A 17436-nucleotide genomic window follows, 5' to 3' on the forward strand; every position below is an offset into this window, starting at 1 on the left:
GTTCTCTGGTTTTCCTAGGCAGAGGACCCTGCGGCCTTCCGCAGTGTTTGTGTCCCTGGGTACTTGAGATTAGGGAGTGGTGATGACTCTTAACGAACATGCTGCCTTCAAGCATCTGTTTAACAAAGCACATCTTGCACCGCCCTTAATCCATTCAACCCTGAGTGGATACAGCACATGTTTCAGAGAGCACAGGGTTGGGGGTAAGGTCACAGATCAACAGGATCCCAAGGCAGAAGAATTTTTCTTAGTACAGAACAAAATGAAAAGTCTCCCATGTCTACCTCTTTCTACACAGACACGGCAACCATCCGATTTCTCAATCTTTTCCCCACCTTTCCCCCCTTTCTATTCCACAAAACCGCCATTGTCTTCATGGCCCGTTCTCAATGAGCTGTTGAGTACACCTCCCAGATGGGGTGGTGGCCGGGCAGAGGAGCTCCTCACTTCCCAGTAGGGGCGGCCGGGCAGAAGCGCCCCTCACCTCCCGGACGGGGTGGCTGGCCGGGTGGGGGGCTGACCCCCCACCTCCCTCCCGGACAGGGCGGCTGGCCGGGCAGAGGGGCTCCTCACTTCCCAGTAGGGGCGGCCGGGCAGAGGCGCCCCTCACTTCCCCGATGGGGCGGCTGGCCCGGCGGGGGGCTGACCCCCCCACCTCCCTCCCGGACGGGGCGGCTGGCCGGGCAGAGGGGCTCCTCACTTCCCGGTAGGGGCGGCCGGGCAGAGGCGCCCCTCACCTCCCAGACAGGGCGGCTGGCCGGGCGGGGGGCTGACCCCCCCACCTCCCTCCCGGGCGGGGCGGCTGGCCGGGCAGAGGGGCTCCTCACTTCCCAGTAGGGGCGGCCGGGCAGAGGCGCCCCTCACCTCCCGGACGGGGCGGCTGGCCAGGCGGGGGGCTAACCCCCCCACCTCCCTCCCAGACGGGGCGGCTGGCCGGGCGGGGGGCTGACCCCCCCACCTCCCTCCCAGACAGAGCGGCTGGCCGGGCAGAGGGGCTCCTCACTTCCCAGTAGGGGCGGCTGGGCAGAGGTGCCCCCCACCTCCCGGACAGGGCGGCTGGCCGGGCGGGGGGCTGATCCCCCACCTCCCTCCCGGACGGGGCGGCTGGCCAGGCGGGGGGCTGATCCCCCCACCTCCCTCCCGGACGGGGCAGCTGGCCGGGCGGGGGGCTGACCCCCCCCACCTCCCTCCCGGATGGGGCGGCTGGCCGGGCGGGGGGCTGACCCCCCCACTTCCCTCCCGGATGGGGCAGCTGGCCGGGCAGAGGGGCTCCTCACTTCCCAGTAGGGGCGGCCGGGCAGAGGCACCCCTCACCTCCCGGGTGGGGCGGCTGGCCAGGCGGGGGGCTGACCCCCCCACCTCCCTCCCGGACGGAGCGGCTGGCCGGGCAGAGGGGCTCCTCACTTCCCAGTAGGGGTGGCCGGGCAGAGGCGCCCCTCACCTCCCGGACAGGGCGGCTGGCCGGGCGGGGGGCTGACCCCCCCATCTCCCTCCCAGATGAGGAGGGAGGACGCTCCTCACTTCTCAGACGGGGTGGCTGCCGGGCGGAGGGGCTCCTCACTTCTCAGACGGGGCGGTTGCCAGGCAGAGGGTCTCCTCACTTCTCAGACGGGGCGGCCGGGCAGAGACGCTCCTCACATCCCGGACGGGGCGGCAGGGCAGAGGTGCTCCCCACATCTCAGACGATGGGCGGCCGGGCAGAGACGCTCCTCACTTCCCAGATGTGATGGCGGCCGGGAAGAGGCGCTCCTCACTTCCCAGATGTGATGGCGGCCGGGCAGAGACGCTCCTCACTTTCCAGACTGGGCAGCCAGGCAGAGGGGCTCCTCACATCCCAGACGATGGGCGGTCAGGCGGAGATGCTCCTCACTTCCCAGACGGGGTGGCTGCCAGGCAGAGGCTGCAATCTCGGCACTTAGGGAGGCCAAGGCAGGCGGCTGGGAGGTGGTTGTAGCGAGCCGAGTTCACGCCACTGCACTCCAGCCTGGGCGCCATTGAGCACTGAGTTAACGAGACTCCGTCTGCAATCCCGGCACCTTGGGAGGCCGAGGCTGGCAGATCACTCGCGGTTAGGAGCTGGAGACCAGCCCGGCCGACACATCGAAACCCCGTCTCCACCAAAAAAATACGAAAACCAGTCAGGCGTGGCGGCGCGCGCCTGCAATCGCAGGCACTCGGCAGGCTGAGGCAGGAGAATCAGGCAGGGAGGTTGCAGTGAGCTGAGATGGCAGCAGTACCGTCCAGCTTCGGCTCGGCATCAGAGGGAGGAGTTCTAGTATTTTCATGTGATTTTTAAAAATGTATCGATTCCATCCTTTTTTTTTTCTTTTTTGAGACAGAGTCTCACTCTGTCGCCCAGGTTGGAGTGCAGTGGTGCAGTCTCGGCTCTCTGCAACCTCTGTCTCCCAGGTTCAAGCGATTCTCCTGCCTCAGCCTCCTGAGTAGCTAGGATTACAAGCATGTGCCACCACCACGTCTGGCTAATTTTTGTATATTTAGTAGAGACAGGGTTTCACCGTGTTGGCCAGGCTGGTCTTGAACTCCTGACCTCAAGTGATCCACCCACCTTTGCCTCCCAAAGGGCTGGGATTACAGACGTGAGCCATCGTGCCCATCCCATCTTCTTTTTTTTAATTGAACACAAATTATTATTTTAATGGCCATATGTAACTCCAACTCTGTCCAGCTTGGCAAGACAGCCAAAATATCTATTTAGCTTTTCAATTGCTGCTTTCTGCTTGTTTTCTCAAAATCTAGCCCCATGTGTAAACAGTTTAGGGATTTGCAGTAGCTCTAGGGAAAATTGCTGGCATTTCAGGTATACTTCTCTGCTATTCCCTCCTCTGTATTTTTTGGTCCCTTATACCTTGGCTGTCATTATACCCCAAAATTCCTGTCTCTTCTTAGTCTGTTTTCTGTTGTCATAACAGAATACCTGAGATTAAGTAATCTATAAAGAAAAGTTTATTTAGCCCACGCTTTTGGAAGCTGGAATGTTGAAAAGCATGGCGCTGGCATGGTGAGGGCCTTCCTGCTGCCTTGTAACAAGGCATCAGCATATGAAGGTGGTAACTAAGTTTCCAACACGTGAAACTGGGGGACACATTTAAATCGTAGCATTCTCACCAGCCCATTGAGACTACTTTAAACCCCTAGTTCAAAACCCCTAATATAGGGCTTACTCTAATGTATTCTTTCTTGAATCTTAGCCTGTTAAGTCGTGGCTGCCTGGTTGCTCTCCAGTGTCTTCTTTCTTTTAAAGCATATATTGCCAACATGCTTTGTGAGAAGGAGGTTCAATTATGTATTTTATGGACTTTATTAACAGAATTATAATTAAAATTTTTAAAAGTTAGGAATGGTGGCTCACGCCTGTAATCCCAGCACTTTTGGGAGGCCAAGGTGGGTGGACCACTTGAGGTCCGGAGATCGAGACCAGCCTGGGCAACATGGTGAAACCCTGTGTCTACTAAAAACACAAAAATTAGCTGGGTGTGGTGGCGGGCGCCTGTACTCCCAGCTACTTGGGAGGCTGGGGCAGGAGAAATGCTTGAATCTGGGAAGTGGAGGTTGCAGTGAGCCAAGATCACACCATTGCACTCCAGCCTGGACGACTGAGTCTCCGTCTCCAAAAAAAAAAAAAAAATTATTGCCTTTTTAATGACCCTTTTTACAAAAATAATACATGTTAACTAAAATTTAGAAAATATAGGTAAGCAGGCTGGGTGCAGTGGCTCACGCCTGTAATCCCAGCACTTTGGGAGGCCAGGGCTGGCAGATCATGAGGTCAAGATCGAGACCATCCTGGCCAATATGGTGAAACCCCGTCTGTACTAAAAATACAAAAATTAGCTGGGTGTGGTGGCATGTGCTTGTGGTCCCAGCTGCTCGGTAGGCTGAGGCAGGAGAATCGCTTGAACCTGGAAGGCAGAGGTTGCAGTGAGCCTAGATCACGCCGCTGCACTCCAGCCTGGTGCCACAGTGAGACTCCGTCTCAAAAAGGAAAAAAAGAAAAAGGAAATATAGGTAAGCAACACTGAAGAAATAAATGTTACCTGTAATCTTACTACCTAGAATCAGACAATAGTTAGCAATTGGATACATGTTCATTGCCATTCTTCCTTGTATGAAATCATATTGTCATTGCTGGTTTTCACTAAAAATATCTTGAACATCTTTGCATGTTATTACATATTCTGTTGCAATGATTTTCAAATTATTTCACGATTATACATCAGTGTAACTAAAGTGGAATCTCAGTTTGTAAAATAGATAAGAACAGATCTATTGTAGTAGAAGCAGCAGTAGGCTTCCGTGGCTCCGGCTTGGAACCTCTAAGGCACTTGGGGACACAGTTGTGTGGTTCAGTATTTATTCAGTACATTATTATTTGGTATTTAAGTTATTGCCTAATTTTCCAGCATTATAAATAATGCTGCAATGAATGTTCTTGATGGTTTCCTTAGGGAAAATTCTCAGAAATGGAATTTCTGAGACCAAGAGTATGCATGTTTGGTAAATACTTTTGTTGAATTACACAACAGAAACGTATCAATTCCTTATTTCTACAGCTCTGTAACAAAGTACCCATTCATTTCCCTACACCTTCACTGACAGCATGTGGCCAAATACCACATTAAGAACAAACTAGGGTTGGGTGGGGTGACTCAGGCCTGTAATCCTAGCATTTTGGGAGGCTGGGGCGGGAGGATCACTTGAACCCAAGAGTTTAAGATCAGCCTGGGCAACATAGTGAGACTCTGTCTCTACAAAAAAAAAAAATTTTTTTTTTAATTAGCCTGGTATTGTGGCACATGTCTGTAGTCCCACCTACTGAGGAGGCTGAGTTGGGAGGATCACTTGAGCCCGGGAGATCAAGGCTGCAGTGGGTTGTCATCATGCCACTGTGCTCCAGCGAAAAATCTAGGTGTTTCTTTCTGAATATGGATTGTCCTCCCGCCATCTCATTTTATTGTGAAAACTTACAAAGATAGTAAAGGTGAAAGAATTTTACAGTGAACACCCATATACTGATCACCTGGATTCTACTTTTAGCATTTTATTATCCTTGTTTTATCAGACTATATGTCTGTCTTTTGATGTTTTCAAAGTAAATTGTAGATACCAATACACTTCTGCCTCAGAACTTCAGCATGCGTTGCACAAATCTTAAGTGGATATTTCCCATTAACGGCAAAAAACACAATTACTTTTGCACCAACCTAATAAAAGTAATATGTAGATATAAGAAAAAAACCTCAAGTGAGATTAAAGGGGACTTCTGTGTTCTGTGTTAAGTTTCTATGGCACTTAAGTGTGTATTATAAATGTGTTGCTTTTATAATTAGGAAAACTAAGCATCAAGCAGACAAACGAAAGAGATGCTCCTTGTAGCATCTTTAGGATATGCAAAAATAATAGGAAGGGAGGAGAAACACAAATTCACACTCCAAGAAGTAGGTTTTTGTGTGTCTTTTTTTTCCCCCTACAATTTAGTGGGGTGTTTTTGTATTTCTTGGGAGTTTTTTCATTTCATTTCATGCGGTGGCAGAAGTCTTGTTTCCAAAGTTTCTGGGTGAAAGTTACATGTGGATATAACAGCCAGATCCTTGATGTGGGAGTCAGTAGATCTGGGATCTAGCCTCAGAATTTACGCTAACTGCGGTCGCTTTATCTCTCTCTATTTTAAATTTTTCTTATATAAAACAAGGAGTTTGAGAAAGCTTTTGCCAAGCTATGCATTCCTTGAAACCATAGGTAGAGTTTACAATTGGAATTTAGTTTACAGTTCTAACATTGTCAGAAAAAATCTTGCTGTTTCTCTAACTCTAGGGCCTGGGACTCTATAATGAAACTTCTGTGGGGGATTAGGACTAACCAGTATCTCAGGTGATTAGCCCAGTATATCACCTCTGAAGCATAAAAGCTGCACCTTTGGTCAGTTGAAAGTGACATTTTTAGTTAGTGTACTTTTGCTAATTACTTGTCTTGGTCAGCAGAAATAATAGTTCCCTAGGTGACATGTATTTTGCTCTGTTCAATTTGAGTTATGTCTGTTTTTAAGCCATTTATTTTATACTTCAAAGTTTACTGGTTTGTTACTTCTTTTTCTATTTTTTATTCTTCATCTTCCAGACCTCTTCCTGTGCCAAAACTGCCACCTGGGGAGCAATGTGAGGGTGAAGAGGACACAGAGTACATGACTCCCTCCTCCAGGCCTCTACGGCCTTTGGATACATCCCAGAGTTCACGGTAGGTTCACAACAACCCTTTTTGGGCCCTATACCTTTATGTGGGTAATTGACACCCTTCACCTGCTTGGCTTGCTACCTGCACATAACTGTTATCCAGTCAGATTAAAGCAGAAAGATAAAGATAAATCTAGCCCTTAATGGTTTAAGCCTTTTGTAGCTGTAGGTAATTACACTTATGTTTTCTCAGCAACATGAGAACCTCAAAAACACATACACCTATAACTTGCCACAAGAGTCAACTTTAACGTTTATTAGTGATATTGGCAAAACGAGAAGATGAATCTTCATAAGTTTATAGATAACAGTTCTATTTCCAAAGATCATTATGGCACTTTCCTTCTGGTTCAGAGCATGTGATTGCGACCAGCAGATTGATAGCTGTACGTATGAAGCAATGTATAATATTCAGTCCCAGGCGCCATCTATCACCGAGAGCAGCACCTTTGGTAAGTTGCCATTCTGCTACTTTAAAAATCATTGATATGTCATAGGAATGAACATGTAATATTTGGCAATTGAGATAGCTTGATCTAAGCTCAAAATTCTTCTGTAGCTGGGACTACAGGTATGTGCCACCATGCCTGGCTAATTTTTGTATTTTTAGTAGAGACGGGGTTTCACTATGTTGGCCGGGCTGGCCTTGAACTCCTGACCTCAGGTGATCCACCCCTCCCAAAGTGCTGAGATTACAGGCGTGAGCCACCACGCCCAGACAAAGCTGAAAATTATTTTCAGTAATCTTTGGCAAAATATCTTTGACATGGGCAGTAAAGTATCCCCAATCCTTTATTTCCTACTCACACTGCTGGTTCCTTTTGTGCTTTTCTTTGTCCTTCCAGGGCCTAGAGACATTTGTGTTCTATACCCTGGACCTGTAAGCTCCTTTTTTTTCTCATTGCATTGATGAAATTCTTTTATGTGGGGGTGGTGAACACTCAATTCCCATGTTAACTAGCCTACCAGATTGAAAGTTCAAGAAGCCTGCTCTCACAGGATCCTTTGCTGATCTTCCAAGGTGGAATGTGGATAGAAATGTTTATTGAATGATCTGAGATGACACTGGAGTCATTGGCTATTAACCTTGTCAAGAATAACCTTTGGCATGTTCAAAAATGAAAGCTGCAGTGTTGGTGCAGATTTTATTTTCTATTTTTATCTCTGTTTACATGGTGTTTGGCCCACAGTAGATAACCAGTAACTGTTGAATGAGATAAGTGATTGCATACATGTAAAAATGAATGGCTGCCCCGTATTGAAATGTATTAGAAGATGAAGTGCGTCAGAAGAAGATAACATCACTCATTTTTCTCCAGGTGAAGGGAATTTGGCCGCAGCCCATGCCAACACTGGTCCCGAGGAGTCAGAAAATGAGGATGATGGGTATGATGTCCCAAAGCCACCTGTGCCGGCCGTGCTGGCCCGCCGAACTCTCTCAGATATCTCTAATGCCAGCTCCTCCTTTGGCTGGTTGTCTCTGGATGGTGATCCTACAACAAGTGAGTCTCCAGACTACTTTGGGTTTGTCCTGAATGGCAGTGTGGCCTGTATGTTTATATTGAAAGGGAGATGACCTTCTCTGGTGACAGTAAGTCAGTATGTAGGCTAAACATTATGTCTAAATGGGAGGAAAGTCCCAAGTTAGGAAGTTAGACTGTAGTCAGACTCTTTAGGATTTTTGCAGACTTAGAAAAGAGGTCGTTCCTTAAACTCTGGCTCTTCTTATGTTAGGGGTAGGTAGGATTTATAGTTTCTCTGAGTATGCCTTATGACACTGGTAATTAGGCTTGATGGCTCAGAGCACACATTCCTTTTTCCTGGGCTCTGTTGCATTGGAAAGAAGGCATGCTAGCTCTGGAACACAACACTGAATGGGCCTGGAGCCAGCCCATGTTGGGCCTTGACTACTGGAGGCTGCTCTTCTTGCACCTGTGACTGCCTGGTAGGGCAGCAGCCAGAGTTGCTGTCACTTTGGAATTGAAGACAGCCTTCAGGACAGACAGCTGGTGAAAAAGAATACAGCCTTCGCTTGCCCAGACGAGCAATGTCCCCCACTCAGCCTTGGCTAATGCTGCTTTATTGCAACTTATATCTGTCTTTTTCCTTATTTGTAGAAGGCGAAGTTTAGTATCTTCTCTGGTCCCCTCAGAATTAAAACAGACAATTACATGTGCACAAACATGTTGCTTAGTGTAAAGCATGATGCAGATGTTTATGATTTGCAGTGGTTATTGTTCATAGGACAGGTGCATGGTATATTTAGAAGGTTGTTTTTATTGTGATGAGGAGGCTATATCTTAAAACCCTTGAACCTGTAAAACCCAGCCTTGTGACTGAAGAGCACATGTACCCAGTTTACAGGAAGTCAGTAATATCTTGATATTAGCACATTTTTATTGCTGTTGTTAAATGAGGATTTCCCCAGATTTGCAAATATTTTCTTTCCTATTTCTTCTAGATGTCACTGAAGGTTCCCAAGTTCCCGAGAGGCCTCCAAAACCATTCCCTCGGAGAATCAACTCTGAACGGAAAGCTGGCAGCTGTCAGCAAGGTAGTGGTCCTGCCGCCTCTGCTGCCACCGCCTCACCTCAGCTCTCCAGTGAGATCGAGAACCTCATGAGTCAGGGGTACTCCTACCAGGACATCCAGAAAGCTTTGGTCATTGCCCAGAACAACATCGAGATGGCCAAAAACATCCTCCGGGAATTTGTTTCCATTTCTTCTCCTGCCCATGTAGCTACCTAGCACACCATCTCCCTGCTGCAGGTTTAGAGGACCAGTGAGTTGGGAATTATTACTCAAGTGGCACCTAGAAGGGCAGGAGTTCCTTTGGTGACTTCACAGTGAAGTCTTGCCCTCTCTGTGGGATATCACATCAGTGGTTCCAAGATTTCAAAGTGGTGAAATGAAAATGGAGCAGCTAGTATGTTTTATTATTTTATGGGTCTTGAGTGCATTTGAAGGTGTCCTTCAGTTCCCACGTAGAGAGAGTGTGGATTATATTACATGATAACCTACCTGGGGAACAGTCCAGAAAGCTATAGAACAAGTATTTTGCTGGAAATCCTAATTGAGGACTTAAGACTTCCTGGGTTAAGGATGTGGCCGTGTGTGTGTGTGTCTGCTTGTGGTTGTATGTGTCCTTGTGATTATAAGATTAACCTGCTGTGTGTGTTAATTCCAGGCAGGGAATTAGCACAAAAGGTTTAGGAAGGAATCTTTTTTTAAAGACTTCCATCTACTGTGGTATTATACCCAAGCCTAGTGTGTATTACAACTTCAACACTCCCCTTTGGCTTATATTACCATGTGCATAGCTAAAGTCTTCTATTTTTAGAACACCTTCTGTCTGTTCTTTCCCCATCAACTCCTTCCTCATCCTTCTTGGTGTTCTGTCATGGGCCATGGGCTTGCTATGGCCAGCCTTACTGAGGCCAAGCAGCTTATGGGATGTTCTTTATTGTGTGTGATGGTATTGGTTTGTTTGGTAGATAAGTGGGAGGAAAAGTACTGTTGCTACACTATTATAGGCATGTTTGATACTAGCAGCTAACACTGGTCACTCCAAAGCACTGTTTCTATAGGAACATTGAATCTATTAAGATGTTTTGATTATCCTAATACATAATGACCGATTTGAGATAGAGGCCTTTAAATACATTCCATGCCCTCCCCAGAAAATAGTCTGTGGGAGTCAGTTGCCTTGGTGCCAGGTATGTGTTCTGATGTAGGTCATGAGTCTTTCTACTTAATGGGAAGGGAAGAACATTTGTTTCCAGGATGACTTTCTGGCCAGAATACCGGAAAGCTTTTAGGAAGCTTCGTTCACATGCTATTTAAATGCACAAAATAGACAGTAAGGATTTATCTGTTCAGTTTTTCTTCCCAGTGAATTAATTTCAGCTTATATGGGTGTCTTCATTTGAACATGAGGAATATTAGGTTATATTTTCAGCAGTGGTTTTTTCCTTTGCCCTTTAAGGAGTGGGGATAATGTCCATGGTGGCCCAGCCTCTTGCTGATGGCACCTTCCCTGCATTGCTGCCTCCCAATGATGTGGTTCTTTTCTTGTGCCTGTGGCTTTGGGAATGTAACATCTCTTTCCTCCTTTCCTTCCCTTCTCCTCTTCACCTGAGGTCCTAAATACTCTCTGTAATTACTGTGTTCTTCACGGTAATTAGACATCATTCAGTGAATAAATTACTGTAGTCAAAGACAATATGGGCTGGCAGTTTGTGTAATTGCAAGTTCATAAAGAAGATTGAGGGTCCAGTTGGGAGAACTATTAGTCAGTTCTTTTATATGCTGATAAATGATCCCTCGAGTTCAGTTAGTATTCTGTCCAGAGTGTTTAGCTGACTTTCTTAGCAGTGTGTAACCTTTCTCCATGTCAGAAGCAAGCCTGCTCTTTGATAAATCTGTCTTCCTGAAAATCTAAATCATGCTTTTGTCTTTAGATCTACACAGAAATGACCCTCCTTGGATCAGTTTTCTTTCCAGTCTAATCATCTTTGGAACTAAAACTTGTTCTAACTCGTCTCTTGGCATTCAGCTACTCCTAGATCTTTTGGTTTTATCCCCTGGCCTCAGAGCCATTTATATTCCCAGAGTAGGCAGTACAGGATCTCGTGTTGATTTGCTGTGGTTACCCAGTGTCTTCTCTACATGGCATAAAGCGGCAAAGCCCACCATTAGGTGAGGCGGTCCCGAGTTGAGGTAGAGTGGGGCAGAGGAAGATGGCAGTGAATATCAAACAGTAGGCTGCCATCAACTTCTAACAGCCAGTACACACACTGTTTCATTTTGAGGTAACGTTCAGTTTTGCATTTTGTTTAAATATTGAAGGCCTAGACAAAGAACTAGAAAAAAAAAAGCAGTTTCCAGGCCCATCCATATTATAATTTTTCTTTATCTGCAGATATTGCCTGTAGTCTAAAGATCTCTTTGGAAGACAAAGCATTGGCTATATATCTTTTGCCTTTTCCATGCATCTAAATCTTCTCTGGAGATTATCTCCCTACTGTGTAGGCTAAGCGCAGTCTCGACTTTTCCTTTTTTGAGTCCTGTGTGGCTCTTTGAATCAGCGTGAAACTGAAGCTCCAGCTCCCTGTGTTGTGTGTGTGTGCCATCCATGGGCTTGGGTGTTAGTTTGTCACAGGTATCTGCCAGCATTCAAGGTTTTGGATCATTTCATGAGGATCTTTCCTTTGACTGGGTGCTCGGAGGACACACCTGGGTCTGTGCCTGAGATTGCCAGGCAAGATTAAGGAAAGTTTTCATGTGGCTTTTGTTTTGAGGTTATTCTCAAAACCTTAATTTCTTATATTTTCTGTTGACTAAGGCACCAGTAACCCATTCTTCACCCTCCATTTGTATGGCAATTTAAAATTCTTTGGCTTTGCTCTGAATTTAATTAAAACTGCCTTTTATGAACAGACTTCGAGTGTTGCCGTTTTTGGCAAGCCCTTCCCCTTGTCCCTTCCTAGTGGCTAATAAAGTAAAAAAACCCACACCACTTTGTTCTGCTTTTTCTCATATTCATTGGGCTGTTGTATTCAGCCAGTCTCATGCTTTCCCTGTGTCTTCACGGGTTGCTTTCCAAGCTGCCTTGTTGCGGGGTTGCTGCAGAGCAGCAACTGGACCTTTCCAGCTGTCCCCATGTTCCTTCCACTAAAGTAGAGGGTTCTTAAAATGGAAAAACCTGTGGGCTCTTCATATACCTCCCTTTAGTTAAGTAATAGACCAGGCAGCTTCTCATCTCAGCATTTACCTGTTAATATTTTTGTGAATAGTGCTCTCTACCTGTGGGTGGCCGCTCTCTTCCACTTGCTCGTCTCCCCCCAGCCCCATTCTACATAATCTACCATTCTTCTCCCTTTCTCTTTTTACACAGACCCTCATTACCGGGGCCCAAGATGTGGGATAGTACTGTTAGTATTATTTAACTATTTTGTAGATTTAAAAGATTTCTGGTTAAGGGAGGTGGGGGTCACTGTTCATCACTCTTAAAATATGTGTTTTCTCTATAGAAAAGTAAAATGTGTTTATGGTCCCAAACAGTCAACTCACAAATTTTTATAACAAAATTTCCTTGTAAAAACTAGGGACCATCTATATATTCCCTTTAAGATCTAGTTCTTTTTGTAGGTGTTCAGCAATGGTGATAAAGCAGAATATTCTCCTACCTCATGTCATTAAAGTCAGAAGATTATAGACCTTCTCAAACTATAAGTCCCTCTTCTTGCCATTGGCCTTTTCTGACTCTGGAATGACCACTGTTCATTGAAAAATAGTTTTCTGACTATTGGTCTGGCTCTAACAGTTTGTTTGTTCATCCAGCAAATGTTTATGAGTGATGACCATGTGCCAGAAATGTCAGGTATGTGTCCTTCCCTTGGCACCACATAGTAGTTTACTAATGTTTGGGGGATTGTACTTGGGCTGTCATAGCCTCTGCGTTTGACCTTAAAATAGCTCTTCCCAGTAAGATTGTGCAATTTTTATTCACAGCTCTTTCATGTAGACTTACCTTTCCTCATAGAGCTATCCTGGTTAATAACAGGCCAAGATTCTCCCATTATCCCCTGTTGTCTCCTGTAGCTTTGATAATGCCTGGGAGATTCCTTGGTGTAAGTGTCATGGATACCGACTGTTTTTATGTTGGAATTTGTTCCAACATAATTAGAATCTGTTTGGTGAGTTGAAAGGTAAGTTGGCTCAGAGTTGCACAGTAGGGCATTAAATGTTTAAGCAAAGCATCTGCCCACACTCCCCTTTCCAATCTAGTGCCTTCCTTGAACTTTTTCCTGAGCTGCTACGTCCCTAATCCCCCTTGTTGGGAGGATTTTCGTATCACCCTTATGGGACCTGTCACCATGTCCTGTACTATTTGGAATTGGTTTTCCAGTCTTTCAACAACCGTTGTGGCTAACTATGTTTTAGAAGGGCTGGAGGTGTGGGCCCTGTCTTCGGGTCTCAGGACCCAAAGATCCTTTAGTCAGTTGTTGGGTCTTCCAAGAGCCAGACATTAATACAGATTGAACTCCATCAGTCCCCTAATTGTCAGCCTTTACCTCCCTCCCAGAGCAAGGAGTTGAGGGATTCTAAAGCTTAGTGTCCACACATCATTCTACCAGACCTTAGAGCTTTAGAAGCTCAATCTAAAATACTGTAACTCAGCATAAACTATTACTGTCACTCCTTTGAACTCAGTCTCCATGAGCAGTGTTTTGTTGGAAATACATAGAACGGCTTAATGCCTAGAGGGTGGTGGATAGTGAAGGACGATCAAGGTTATATTTTTGACTGCTTAGGGATCCTTTGGATACAAGAAACAGAAATGTTCAAGCGGAAGAAAGGAGGGAGTGGAGTCGTGGTAAGGATGCAGGGTATTTCGCAGAACCCAGGACGGGAAGTGCCTTTGGTTCTCGGGTGGAGCTGGAACTGCAGAGCTTTGCACCTAGTCCTTTCTCCCGCTTCACAGTCTGCTTATGGTATATGTGGCCCCCAAATAGGCACTCTCGTCCTCAAGTCTACACCACCTTCCAACTCTGGGGATCACCATGAACAAATTCTCAATTTCCCATACTTAATTTTTTTTTTTTTTTTTGAGACAGAGTCTCGCTGTGTCGCCCAGGCTGGAGTGCAGTGGTGCAGTCTCAACTCACCGCAACCTCCGCCTCCCAGGTTCAAGCAGTTCTCTGCCTCAACCTCCCGAGTAGCTGGGATTACAGGCGCCTGCCACCATGCCCAGCTAATGTTCATATTTTTAGTAGAGACAGGGTTTCACCGTCTTGGCTAGGCTGGTCTTGAACTCCTGACCCTCATGATCCACCCACCTTGGCCTCCCAAAGTGCTAAGATTACAGGCGTGAGCCACCGCGCCCGGCCCATACTTCGTATTCTTAAGAAAAACTACACTCAGCCCAGCACATTGATCAAGTATCTATCTCTGAGCAGTTGGCCTTGCCAGGGAGAGCAGAGATGCGGCAGGCTCCTTCAGCTGGAGACAGGGAGCTTCTCAGAGAAGTGAGCAGAGACTCCACAGACACCCTAAAAAGGCTTCTACTCAAGGAGTAAAGCCACTACTGCCTTTTTGCTAGTGGACAGGAAGGCACAGGAGTTTGTCTGGGACATCATAGAAATTCTTAGGTTTAACTTAATTCTGGTCATTGTCTTCTTTATTTCCTGTTTTTCTTCCCTTTGTCAGTCTTGGCATCCAAGATTTCTTACCTCCCTCTTGTGGGCCAGCTTGTCCTGTTCCAGAGCTAGCCTGTTCCTGGGTGGCCTTCCTTAGCCTCCATTCAGCCTCAGGTCTTTTGCCTTCTTCCGTGTTTATTTAGAGAGCAGAATCTAATAACGGGTTCCACTGTAGCCACTATCCATGGACTTCTGGGTCCTCTTCAGGTTTGAGTGCTTGAAAATGTTCATTCTCTGGGCTTGTGGCCTGTCTCCTCCACTCTCCTCCTCACCCTCTCGCTCCTTCCTGTGTGAGGGCCGCTCTGCAGTAATGTTCTCAGGCAAGCCTTCCTAGGCACCTCAGAAACTACTTTGCCAGAGCCAGTAAGAATATATAATATTGGAGCAGTTGCCAGGATAGAAATTAAATATAGATTCCAGTTTAGGATAGAGTTTTTACCGAGAGCTCTTTAGACAGTATACCTGTCTCTTCTCTGGCAATTGCTTTCATTTTAGTCCTATATAAAAGCTTTCCTTTTCTGTTTTTTTTTTTAAACTATGCTTTTGCTTGCCTAAATCTTTTGATCTTATATTTCTCTCATCTCAGAGCCTGTCCTGAGTTGTAAGGTATTTCATACTGCCTTACTTAAAAGTTTTTTAAACTACTAGAGTCATTTGATACACACAGAAGTTACCTAATAATCCAAAGATGTCCATCAAGGGAGGAAGGGTGGGTCATCAGACTTTGCCTTTGATGTTGTAGACTAGGCTCCTGAGTTAAGCAGCAGAGGGACAGCAGTGCCATGTGCCTTCACTGTGTCCCAGGAAATCTGGGTTGGTTCCAGTGGGAAATACCAGTATTTCTTGGTTCTGGAAAGTAGCAAAAGAGTAGGAGATGGGGATATAGGGATGGGGAGAGCAGGCCCCGCATGTCCATGGCGAGTCAGGTGGGGAGCACGGGTGGAAGGGCCGGTTGTTGACAGACAGACTAAGCTGTGTGGTGCTCTTGCCGCCCCTTCCTGGGTACAGAGCTTGAGAAAAATGCAGCCGACCACTCCCTGTGTTTGTACAGAGCAAAGCCCAAAAGCCAACCTCAGATCTCCTGATTTGGCAGCTGAAGAAATCAGCAGAGTCCTGATTGCCTGATTCAGTCCCAAAAATGAATGTCAGGCCCCGCCCCCTCCCCACCAACATTGCCTCTCCTACATTCTCCTTCTGCCGCTAAATCAGACAGGAGGCCAGAGAGGAGTATTGCTCAATGCGTGCTATGTGCAACTCCTCAGGCCTTGCGCCACCTCCATGCTGAGCCCTGAAGCAGGGTGTCCTGGGTGCCTGTGTGTCAGCTCCCTCCTCTCTACCTACCTCTGACCTTGTTGTGGGTGAGGGTAGCCATGCTTATGGCCATCTTAAAACCGGAGAGGCAGAGAACTACTTCTGAGTCTGTAGACCACGTGTTGTCTTCCATGGCCTGTTTCTCCTGCTGTCTGGGTGAGTGAGCCTGCAACGCAATGCCCATGAGAGTAAATGCCTCCTGACCTACGCTGCTCAGCACTGTTCTAGTGTCTTGGCCTTGAAAGAAAAGCCTGACTTCCTGCTGACACATGTGGTAGGGGCATGGCAGCTATGAGGCACCTCCTACATCTGTTTTCTGGCTGTGGTGACTTGGGATTTTTAACCTTATATATCTTTTTCCTTTACTCAAAACAAAACAATTTTTAGCACACTGAAAAAAAAAAAAAAGCCAAATGTTTTGTGCCTTTCTAAGGCAGCACTGTATCCCAGGCTGCATTTTAGGACTTAATATGGAAATACCAGAGTCTGAGCTCCTCTACCTTGAGTTTCATTAGTCCTTAGTGTCTAGGAGACAGGAAAGAATGCTCTCTGTGACTGGAGAGGTGACATGCAGGTGCAGTGTGTCTGGAGTCCCTTTCCCCTGCTGTGAGACTTCAGTGGAGGAGAGAAGCATTGTGCCCTGGGATCATTTGGTTGGTTCCAATCACAAGCTTAGTTATCAGGTTGCATGCCTTGTCTCCTGCAAAAGACAGAATGTTTCACAATTCCCAGGTAAACTCTGGACCATTCCAAGTGTCCTAGCCTTCTGATGACATTAATTACCTAGTTGTGTGGAGGAGTATAGGATGGACTCTCCTGAGAAGGGGAGGTTGGTGGCTTTGTCTTTTCTTTTTGCTGGATCCTGAACTGGTCTAGACCTCCTGCCCCCACCCCCCAGCCCCCATCAGATGTGGCTGGCCTTTCATTTGAAGGCTTCAGACTTAAAGCATTAAGCAGCTAGTGCCCTCTGCAGGGCCTGGTTTCCCCAGGGAAGGGCAGCAAGGAACATGGACCAGAAGCCTGTCCTCAGTAATGTGACTATAGTGAGCTTTAGCAAAAGTTTTTCTATATAATGACATCTTACTTATCTTTTACCCTTTCCTCAGTTTTCCCCTGCCTTTACCTAATAAAGAATTGGGAGACAGAAATTTTAAAGTCCTCCTTATTCAAGATTTTGAAATTCTTAGCCTGGGAGTGCTGGAGAGAACCTGATGCTTTCTCCAGAATGAAGAGTCCCAATTTGTATATCAGTGTTAAGAAGAAAACAAAACAAACACATAGATGAGATTTTCGTGGACTATTTTAAAAATGTGTCATTAATATAAAAAATTTATATTAGCAGTATTTAATCATTCTCACCTGTAAAGAATAAGAAAAACAGAAGGTAAATATTCTTACAGAGAATAGCAGAGCTTTAAGATTCATTTTCATTTTAAGTCCATTTTATTTTGCCAGTGTATTAATGTTTAGAAGTCTGTTTTACTAATGTTATTTATTAATTTTTTTTCATTTCCATACACAGTTAACTAAAGAGCTTTTTCAAGCACCCATGTCTGTAAAAAAATATTTTTAAATAAAGTTTCTTTTGTTGTAGCGGACTTGAGTTCTTGCTCATTCAGGGGGTTGGGAGGCAATACTCGAGTTGCCGTAAGACCAAATGCCAAGGCCCCCTTCCT

At 46.1% G+C, this 17436-nt stretch overlaps 1 protein-coding gene across 3 annotated transcripts in view; it reads left to right on the forward strand.

Annotated features, from left to right (window-relative positions):
• Positions 1 to 17358, forward strand: part of CBL (Cbl proto-oncogene) — a 105180-nt gene extending 87822 nt beyond the window's left edge. For all 3 annotated transcript variants that reach the window (XM_001165648.6, XM_016922146.4, XM_063783474.1), the window contains 4 exons: positions 6136 to 6252; positions 6603 to 6700; positions 7568 to 7750; positions 8710 to 17358. In XM_001165648.6, coding sequence (XP_001165648.1) covers positions 6136 to 6252; positions 6603 to 6700; positions 7568 to 7750; positions 8710 to 8996 — 685 coding nt within the window. In that variant the 3' untranslated portion in view covers positions 8997 to 17358. The remainder of the gene's footprint in view (positions 1 to 6135; positions 6253 to 6602; positions 6701 to 7567; positions 7751 to 8709) is intronic.
• The last annotated feature ends 78 nt before the right edge of the window (positions 17359 to 17436 follow it).

This window comes from Pan troglodytes, chromosome 9, assembly GCF_028858775.2.
Source record: "Pan troglodytes isolate AG18354 chromosome 9, NHGRI_mPanTro3-v2.0_pri, whole genome shotgun sequence".
NCBI classification, from domain to species: Eukaryota; Metazoa; Chordata; class Mammalia; order Primates; family Hominidae; genus Pan; species Pan troglodytes.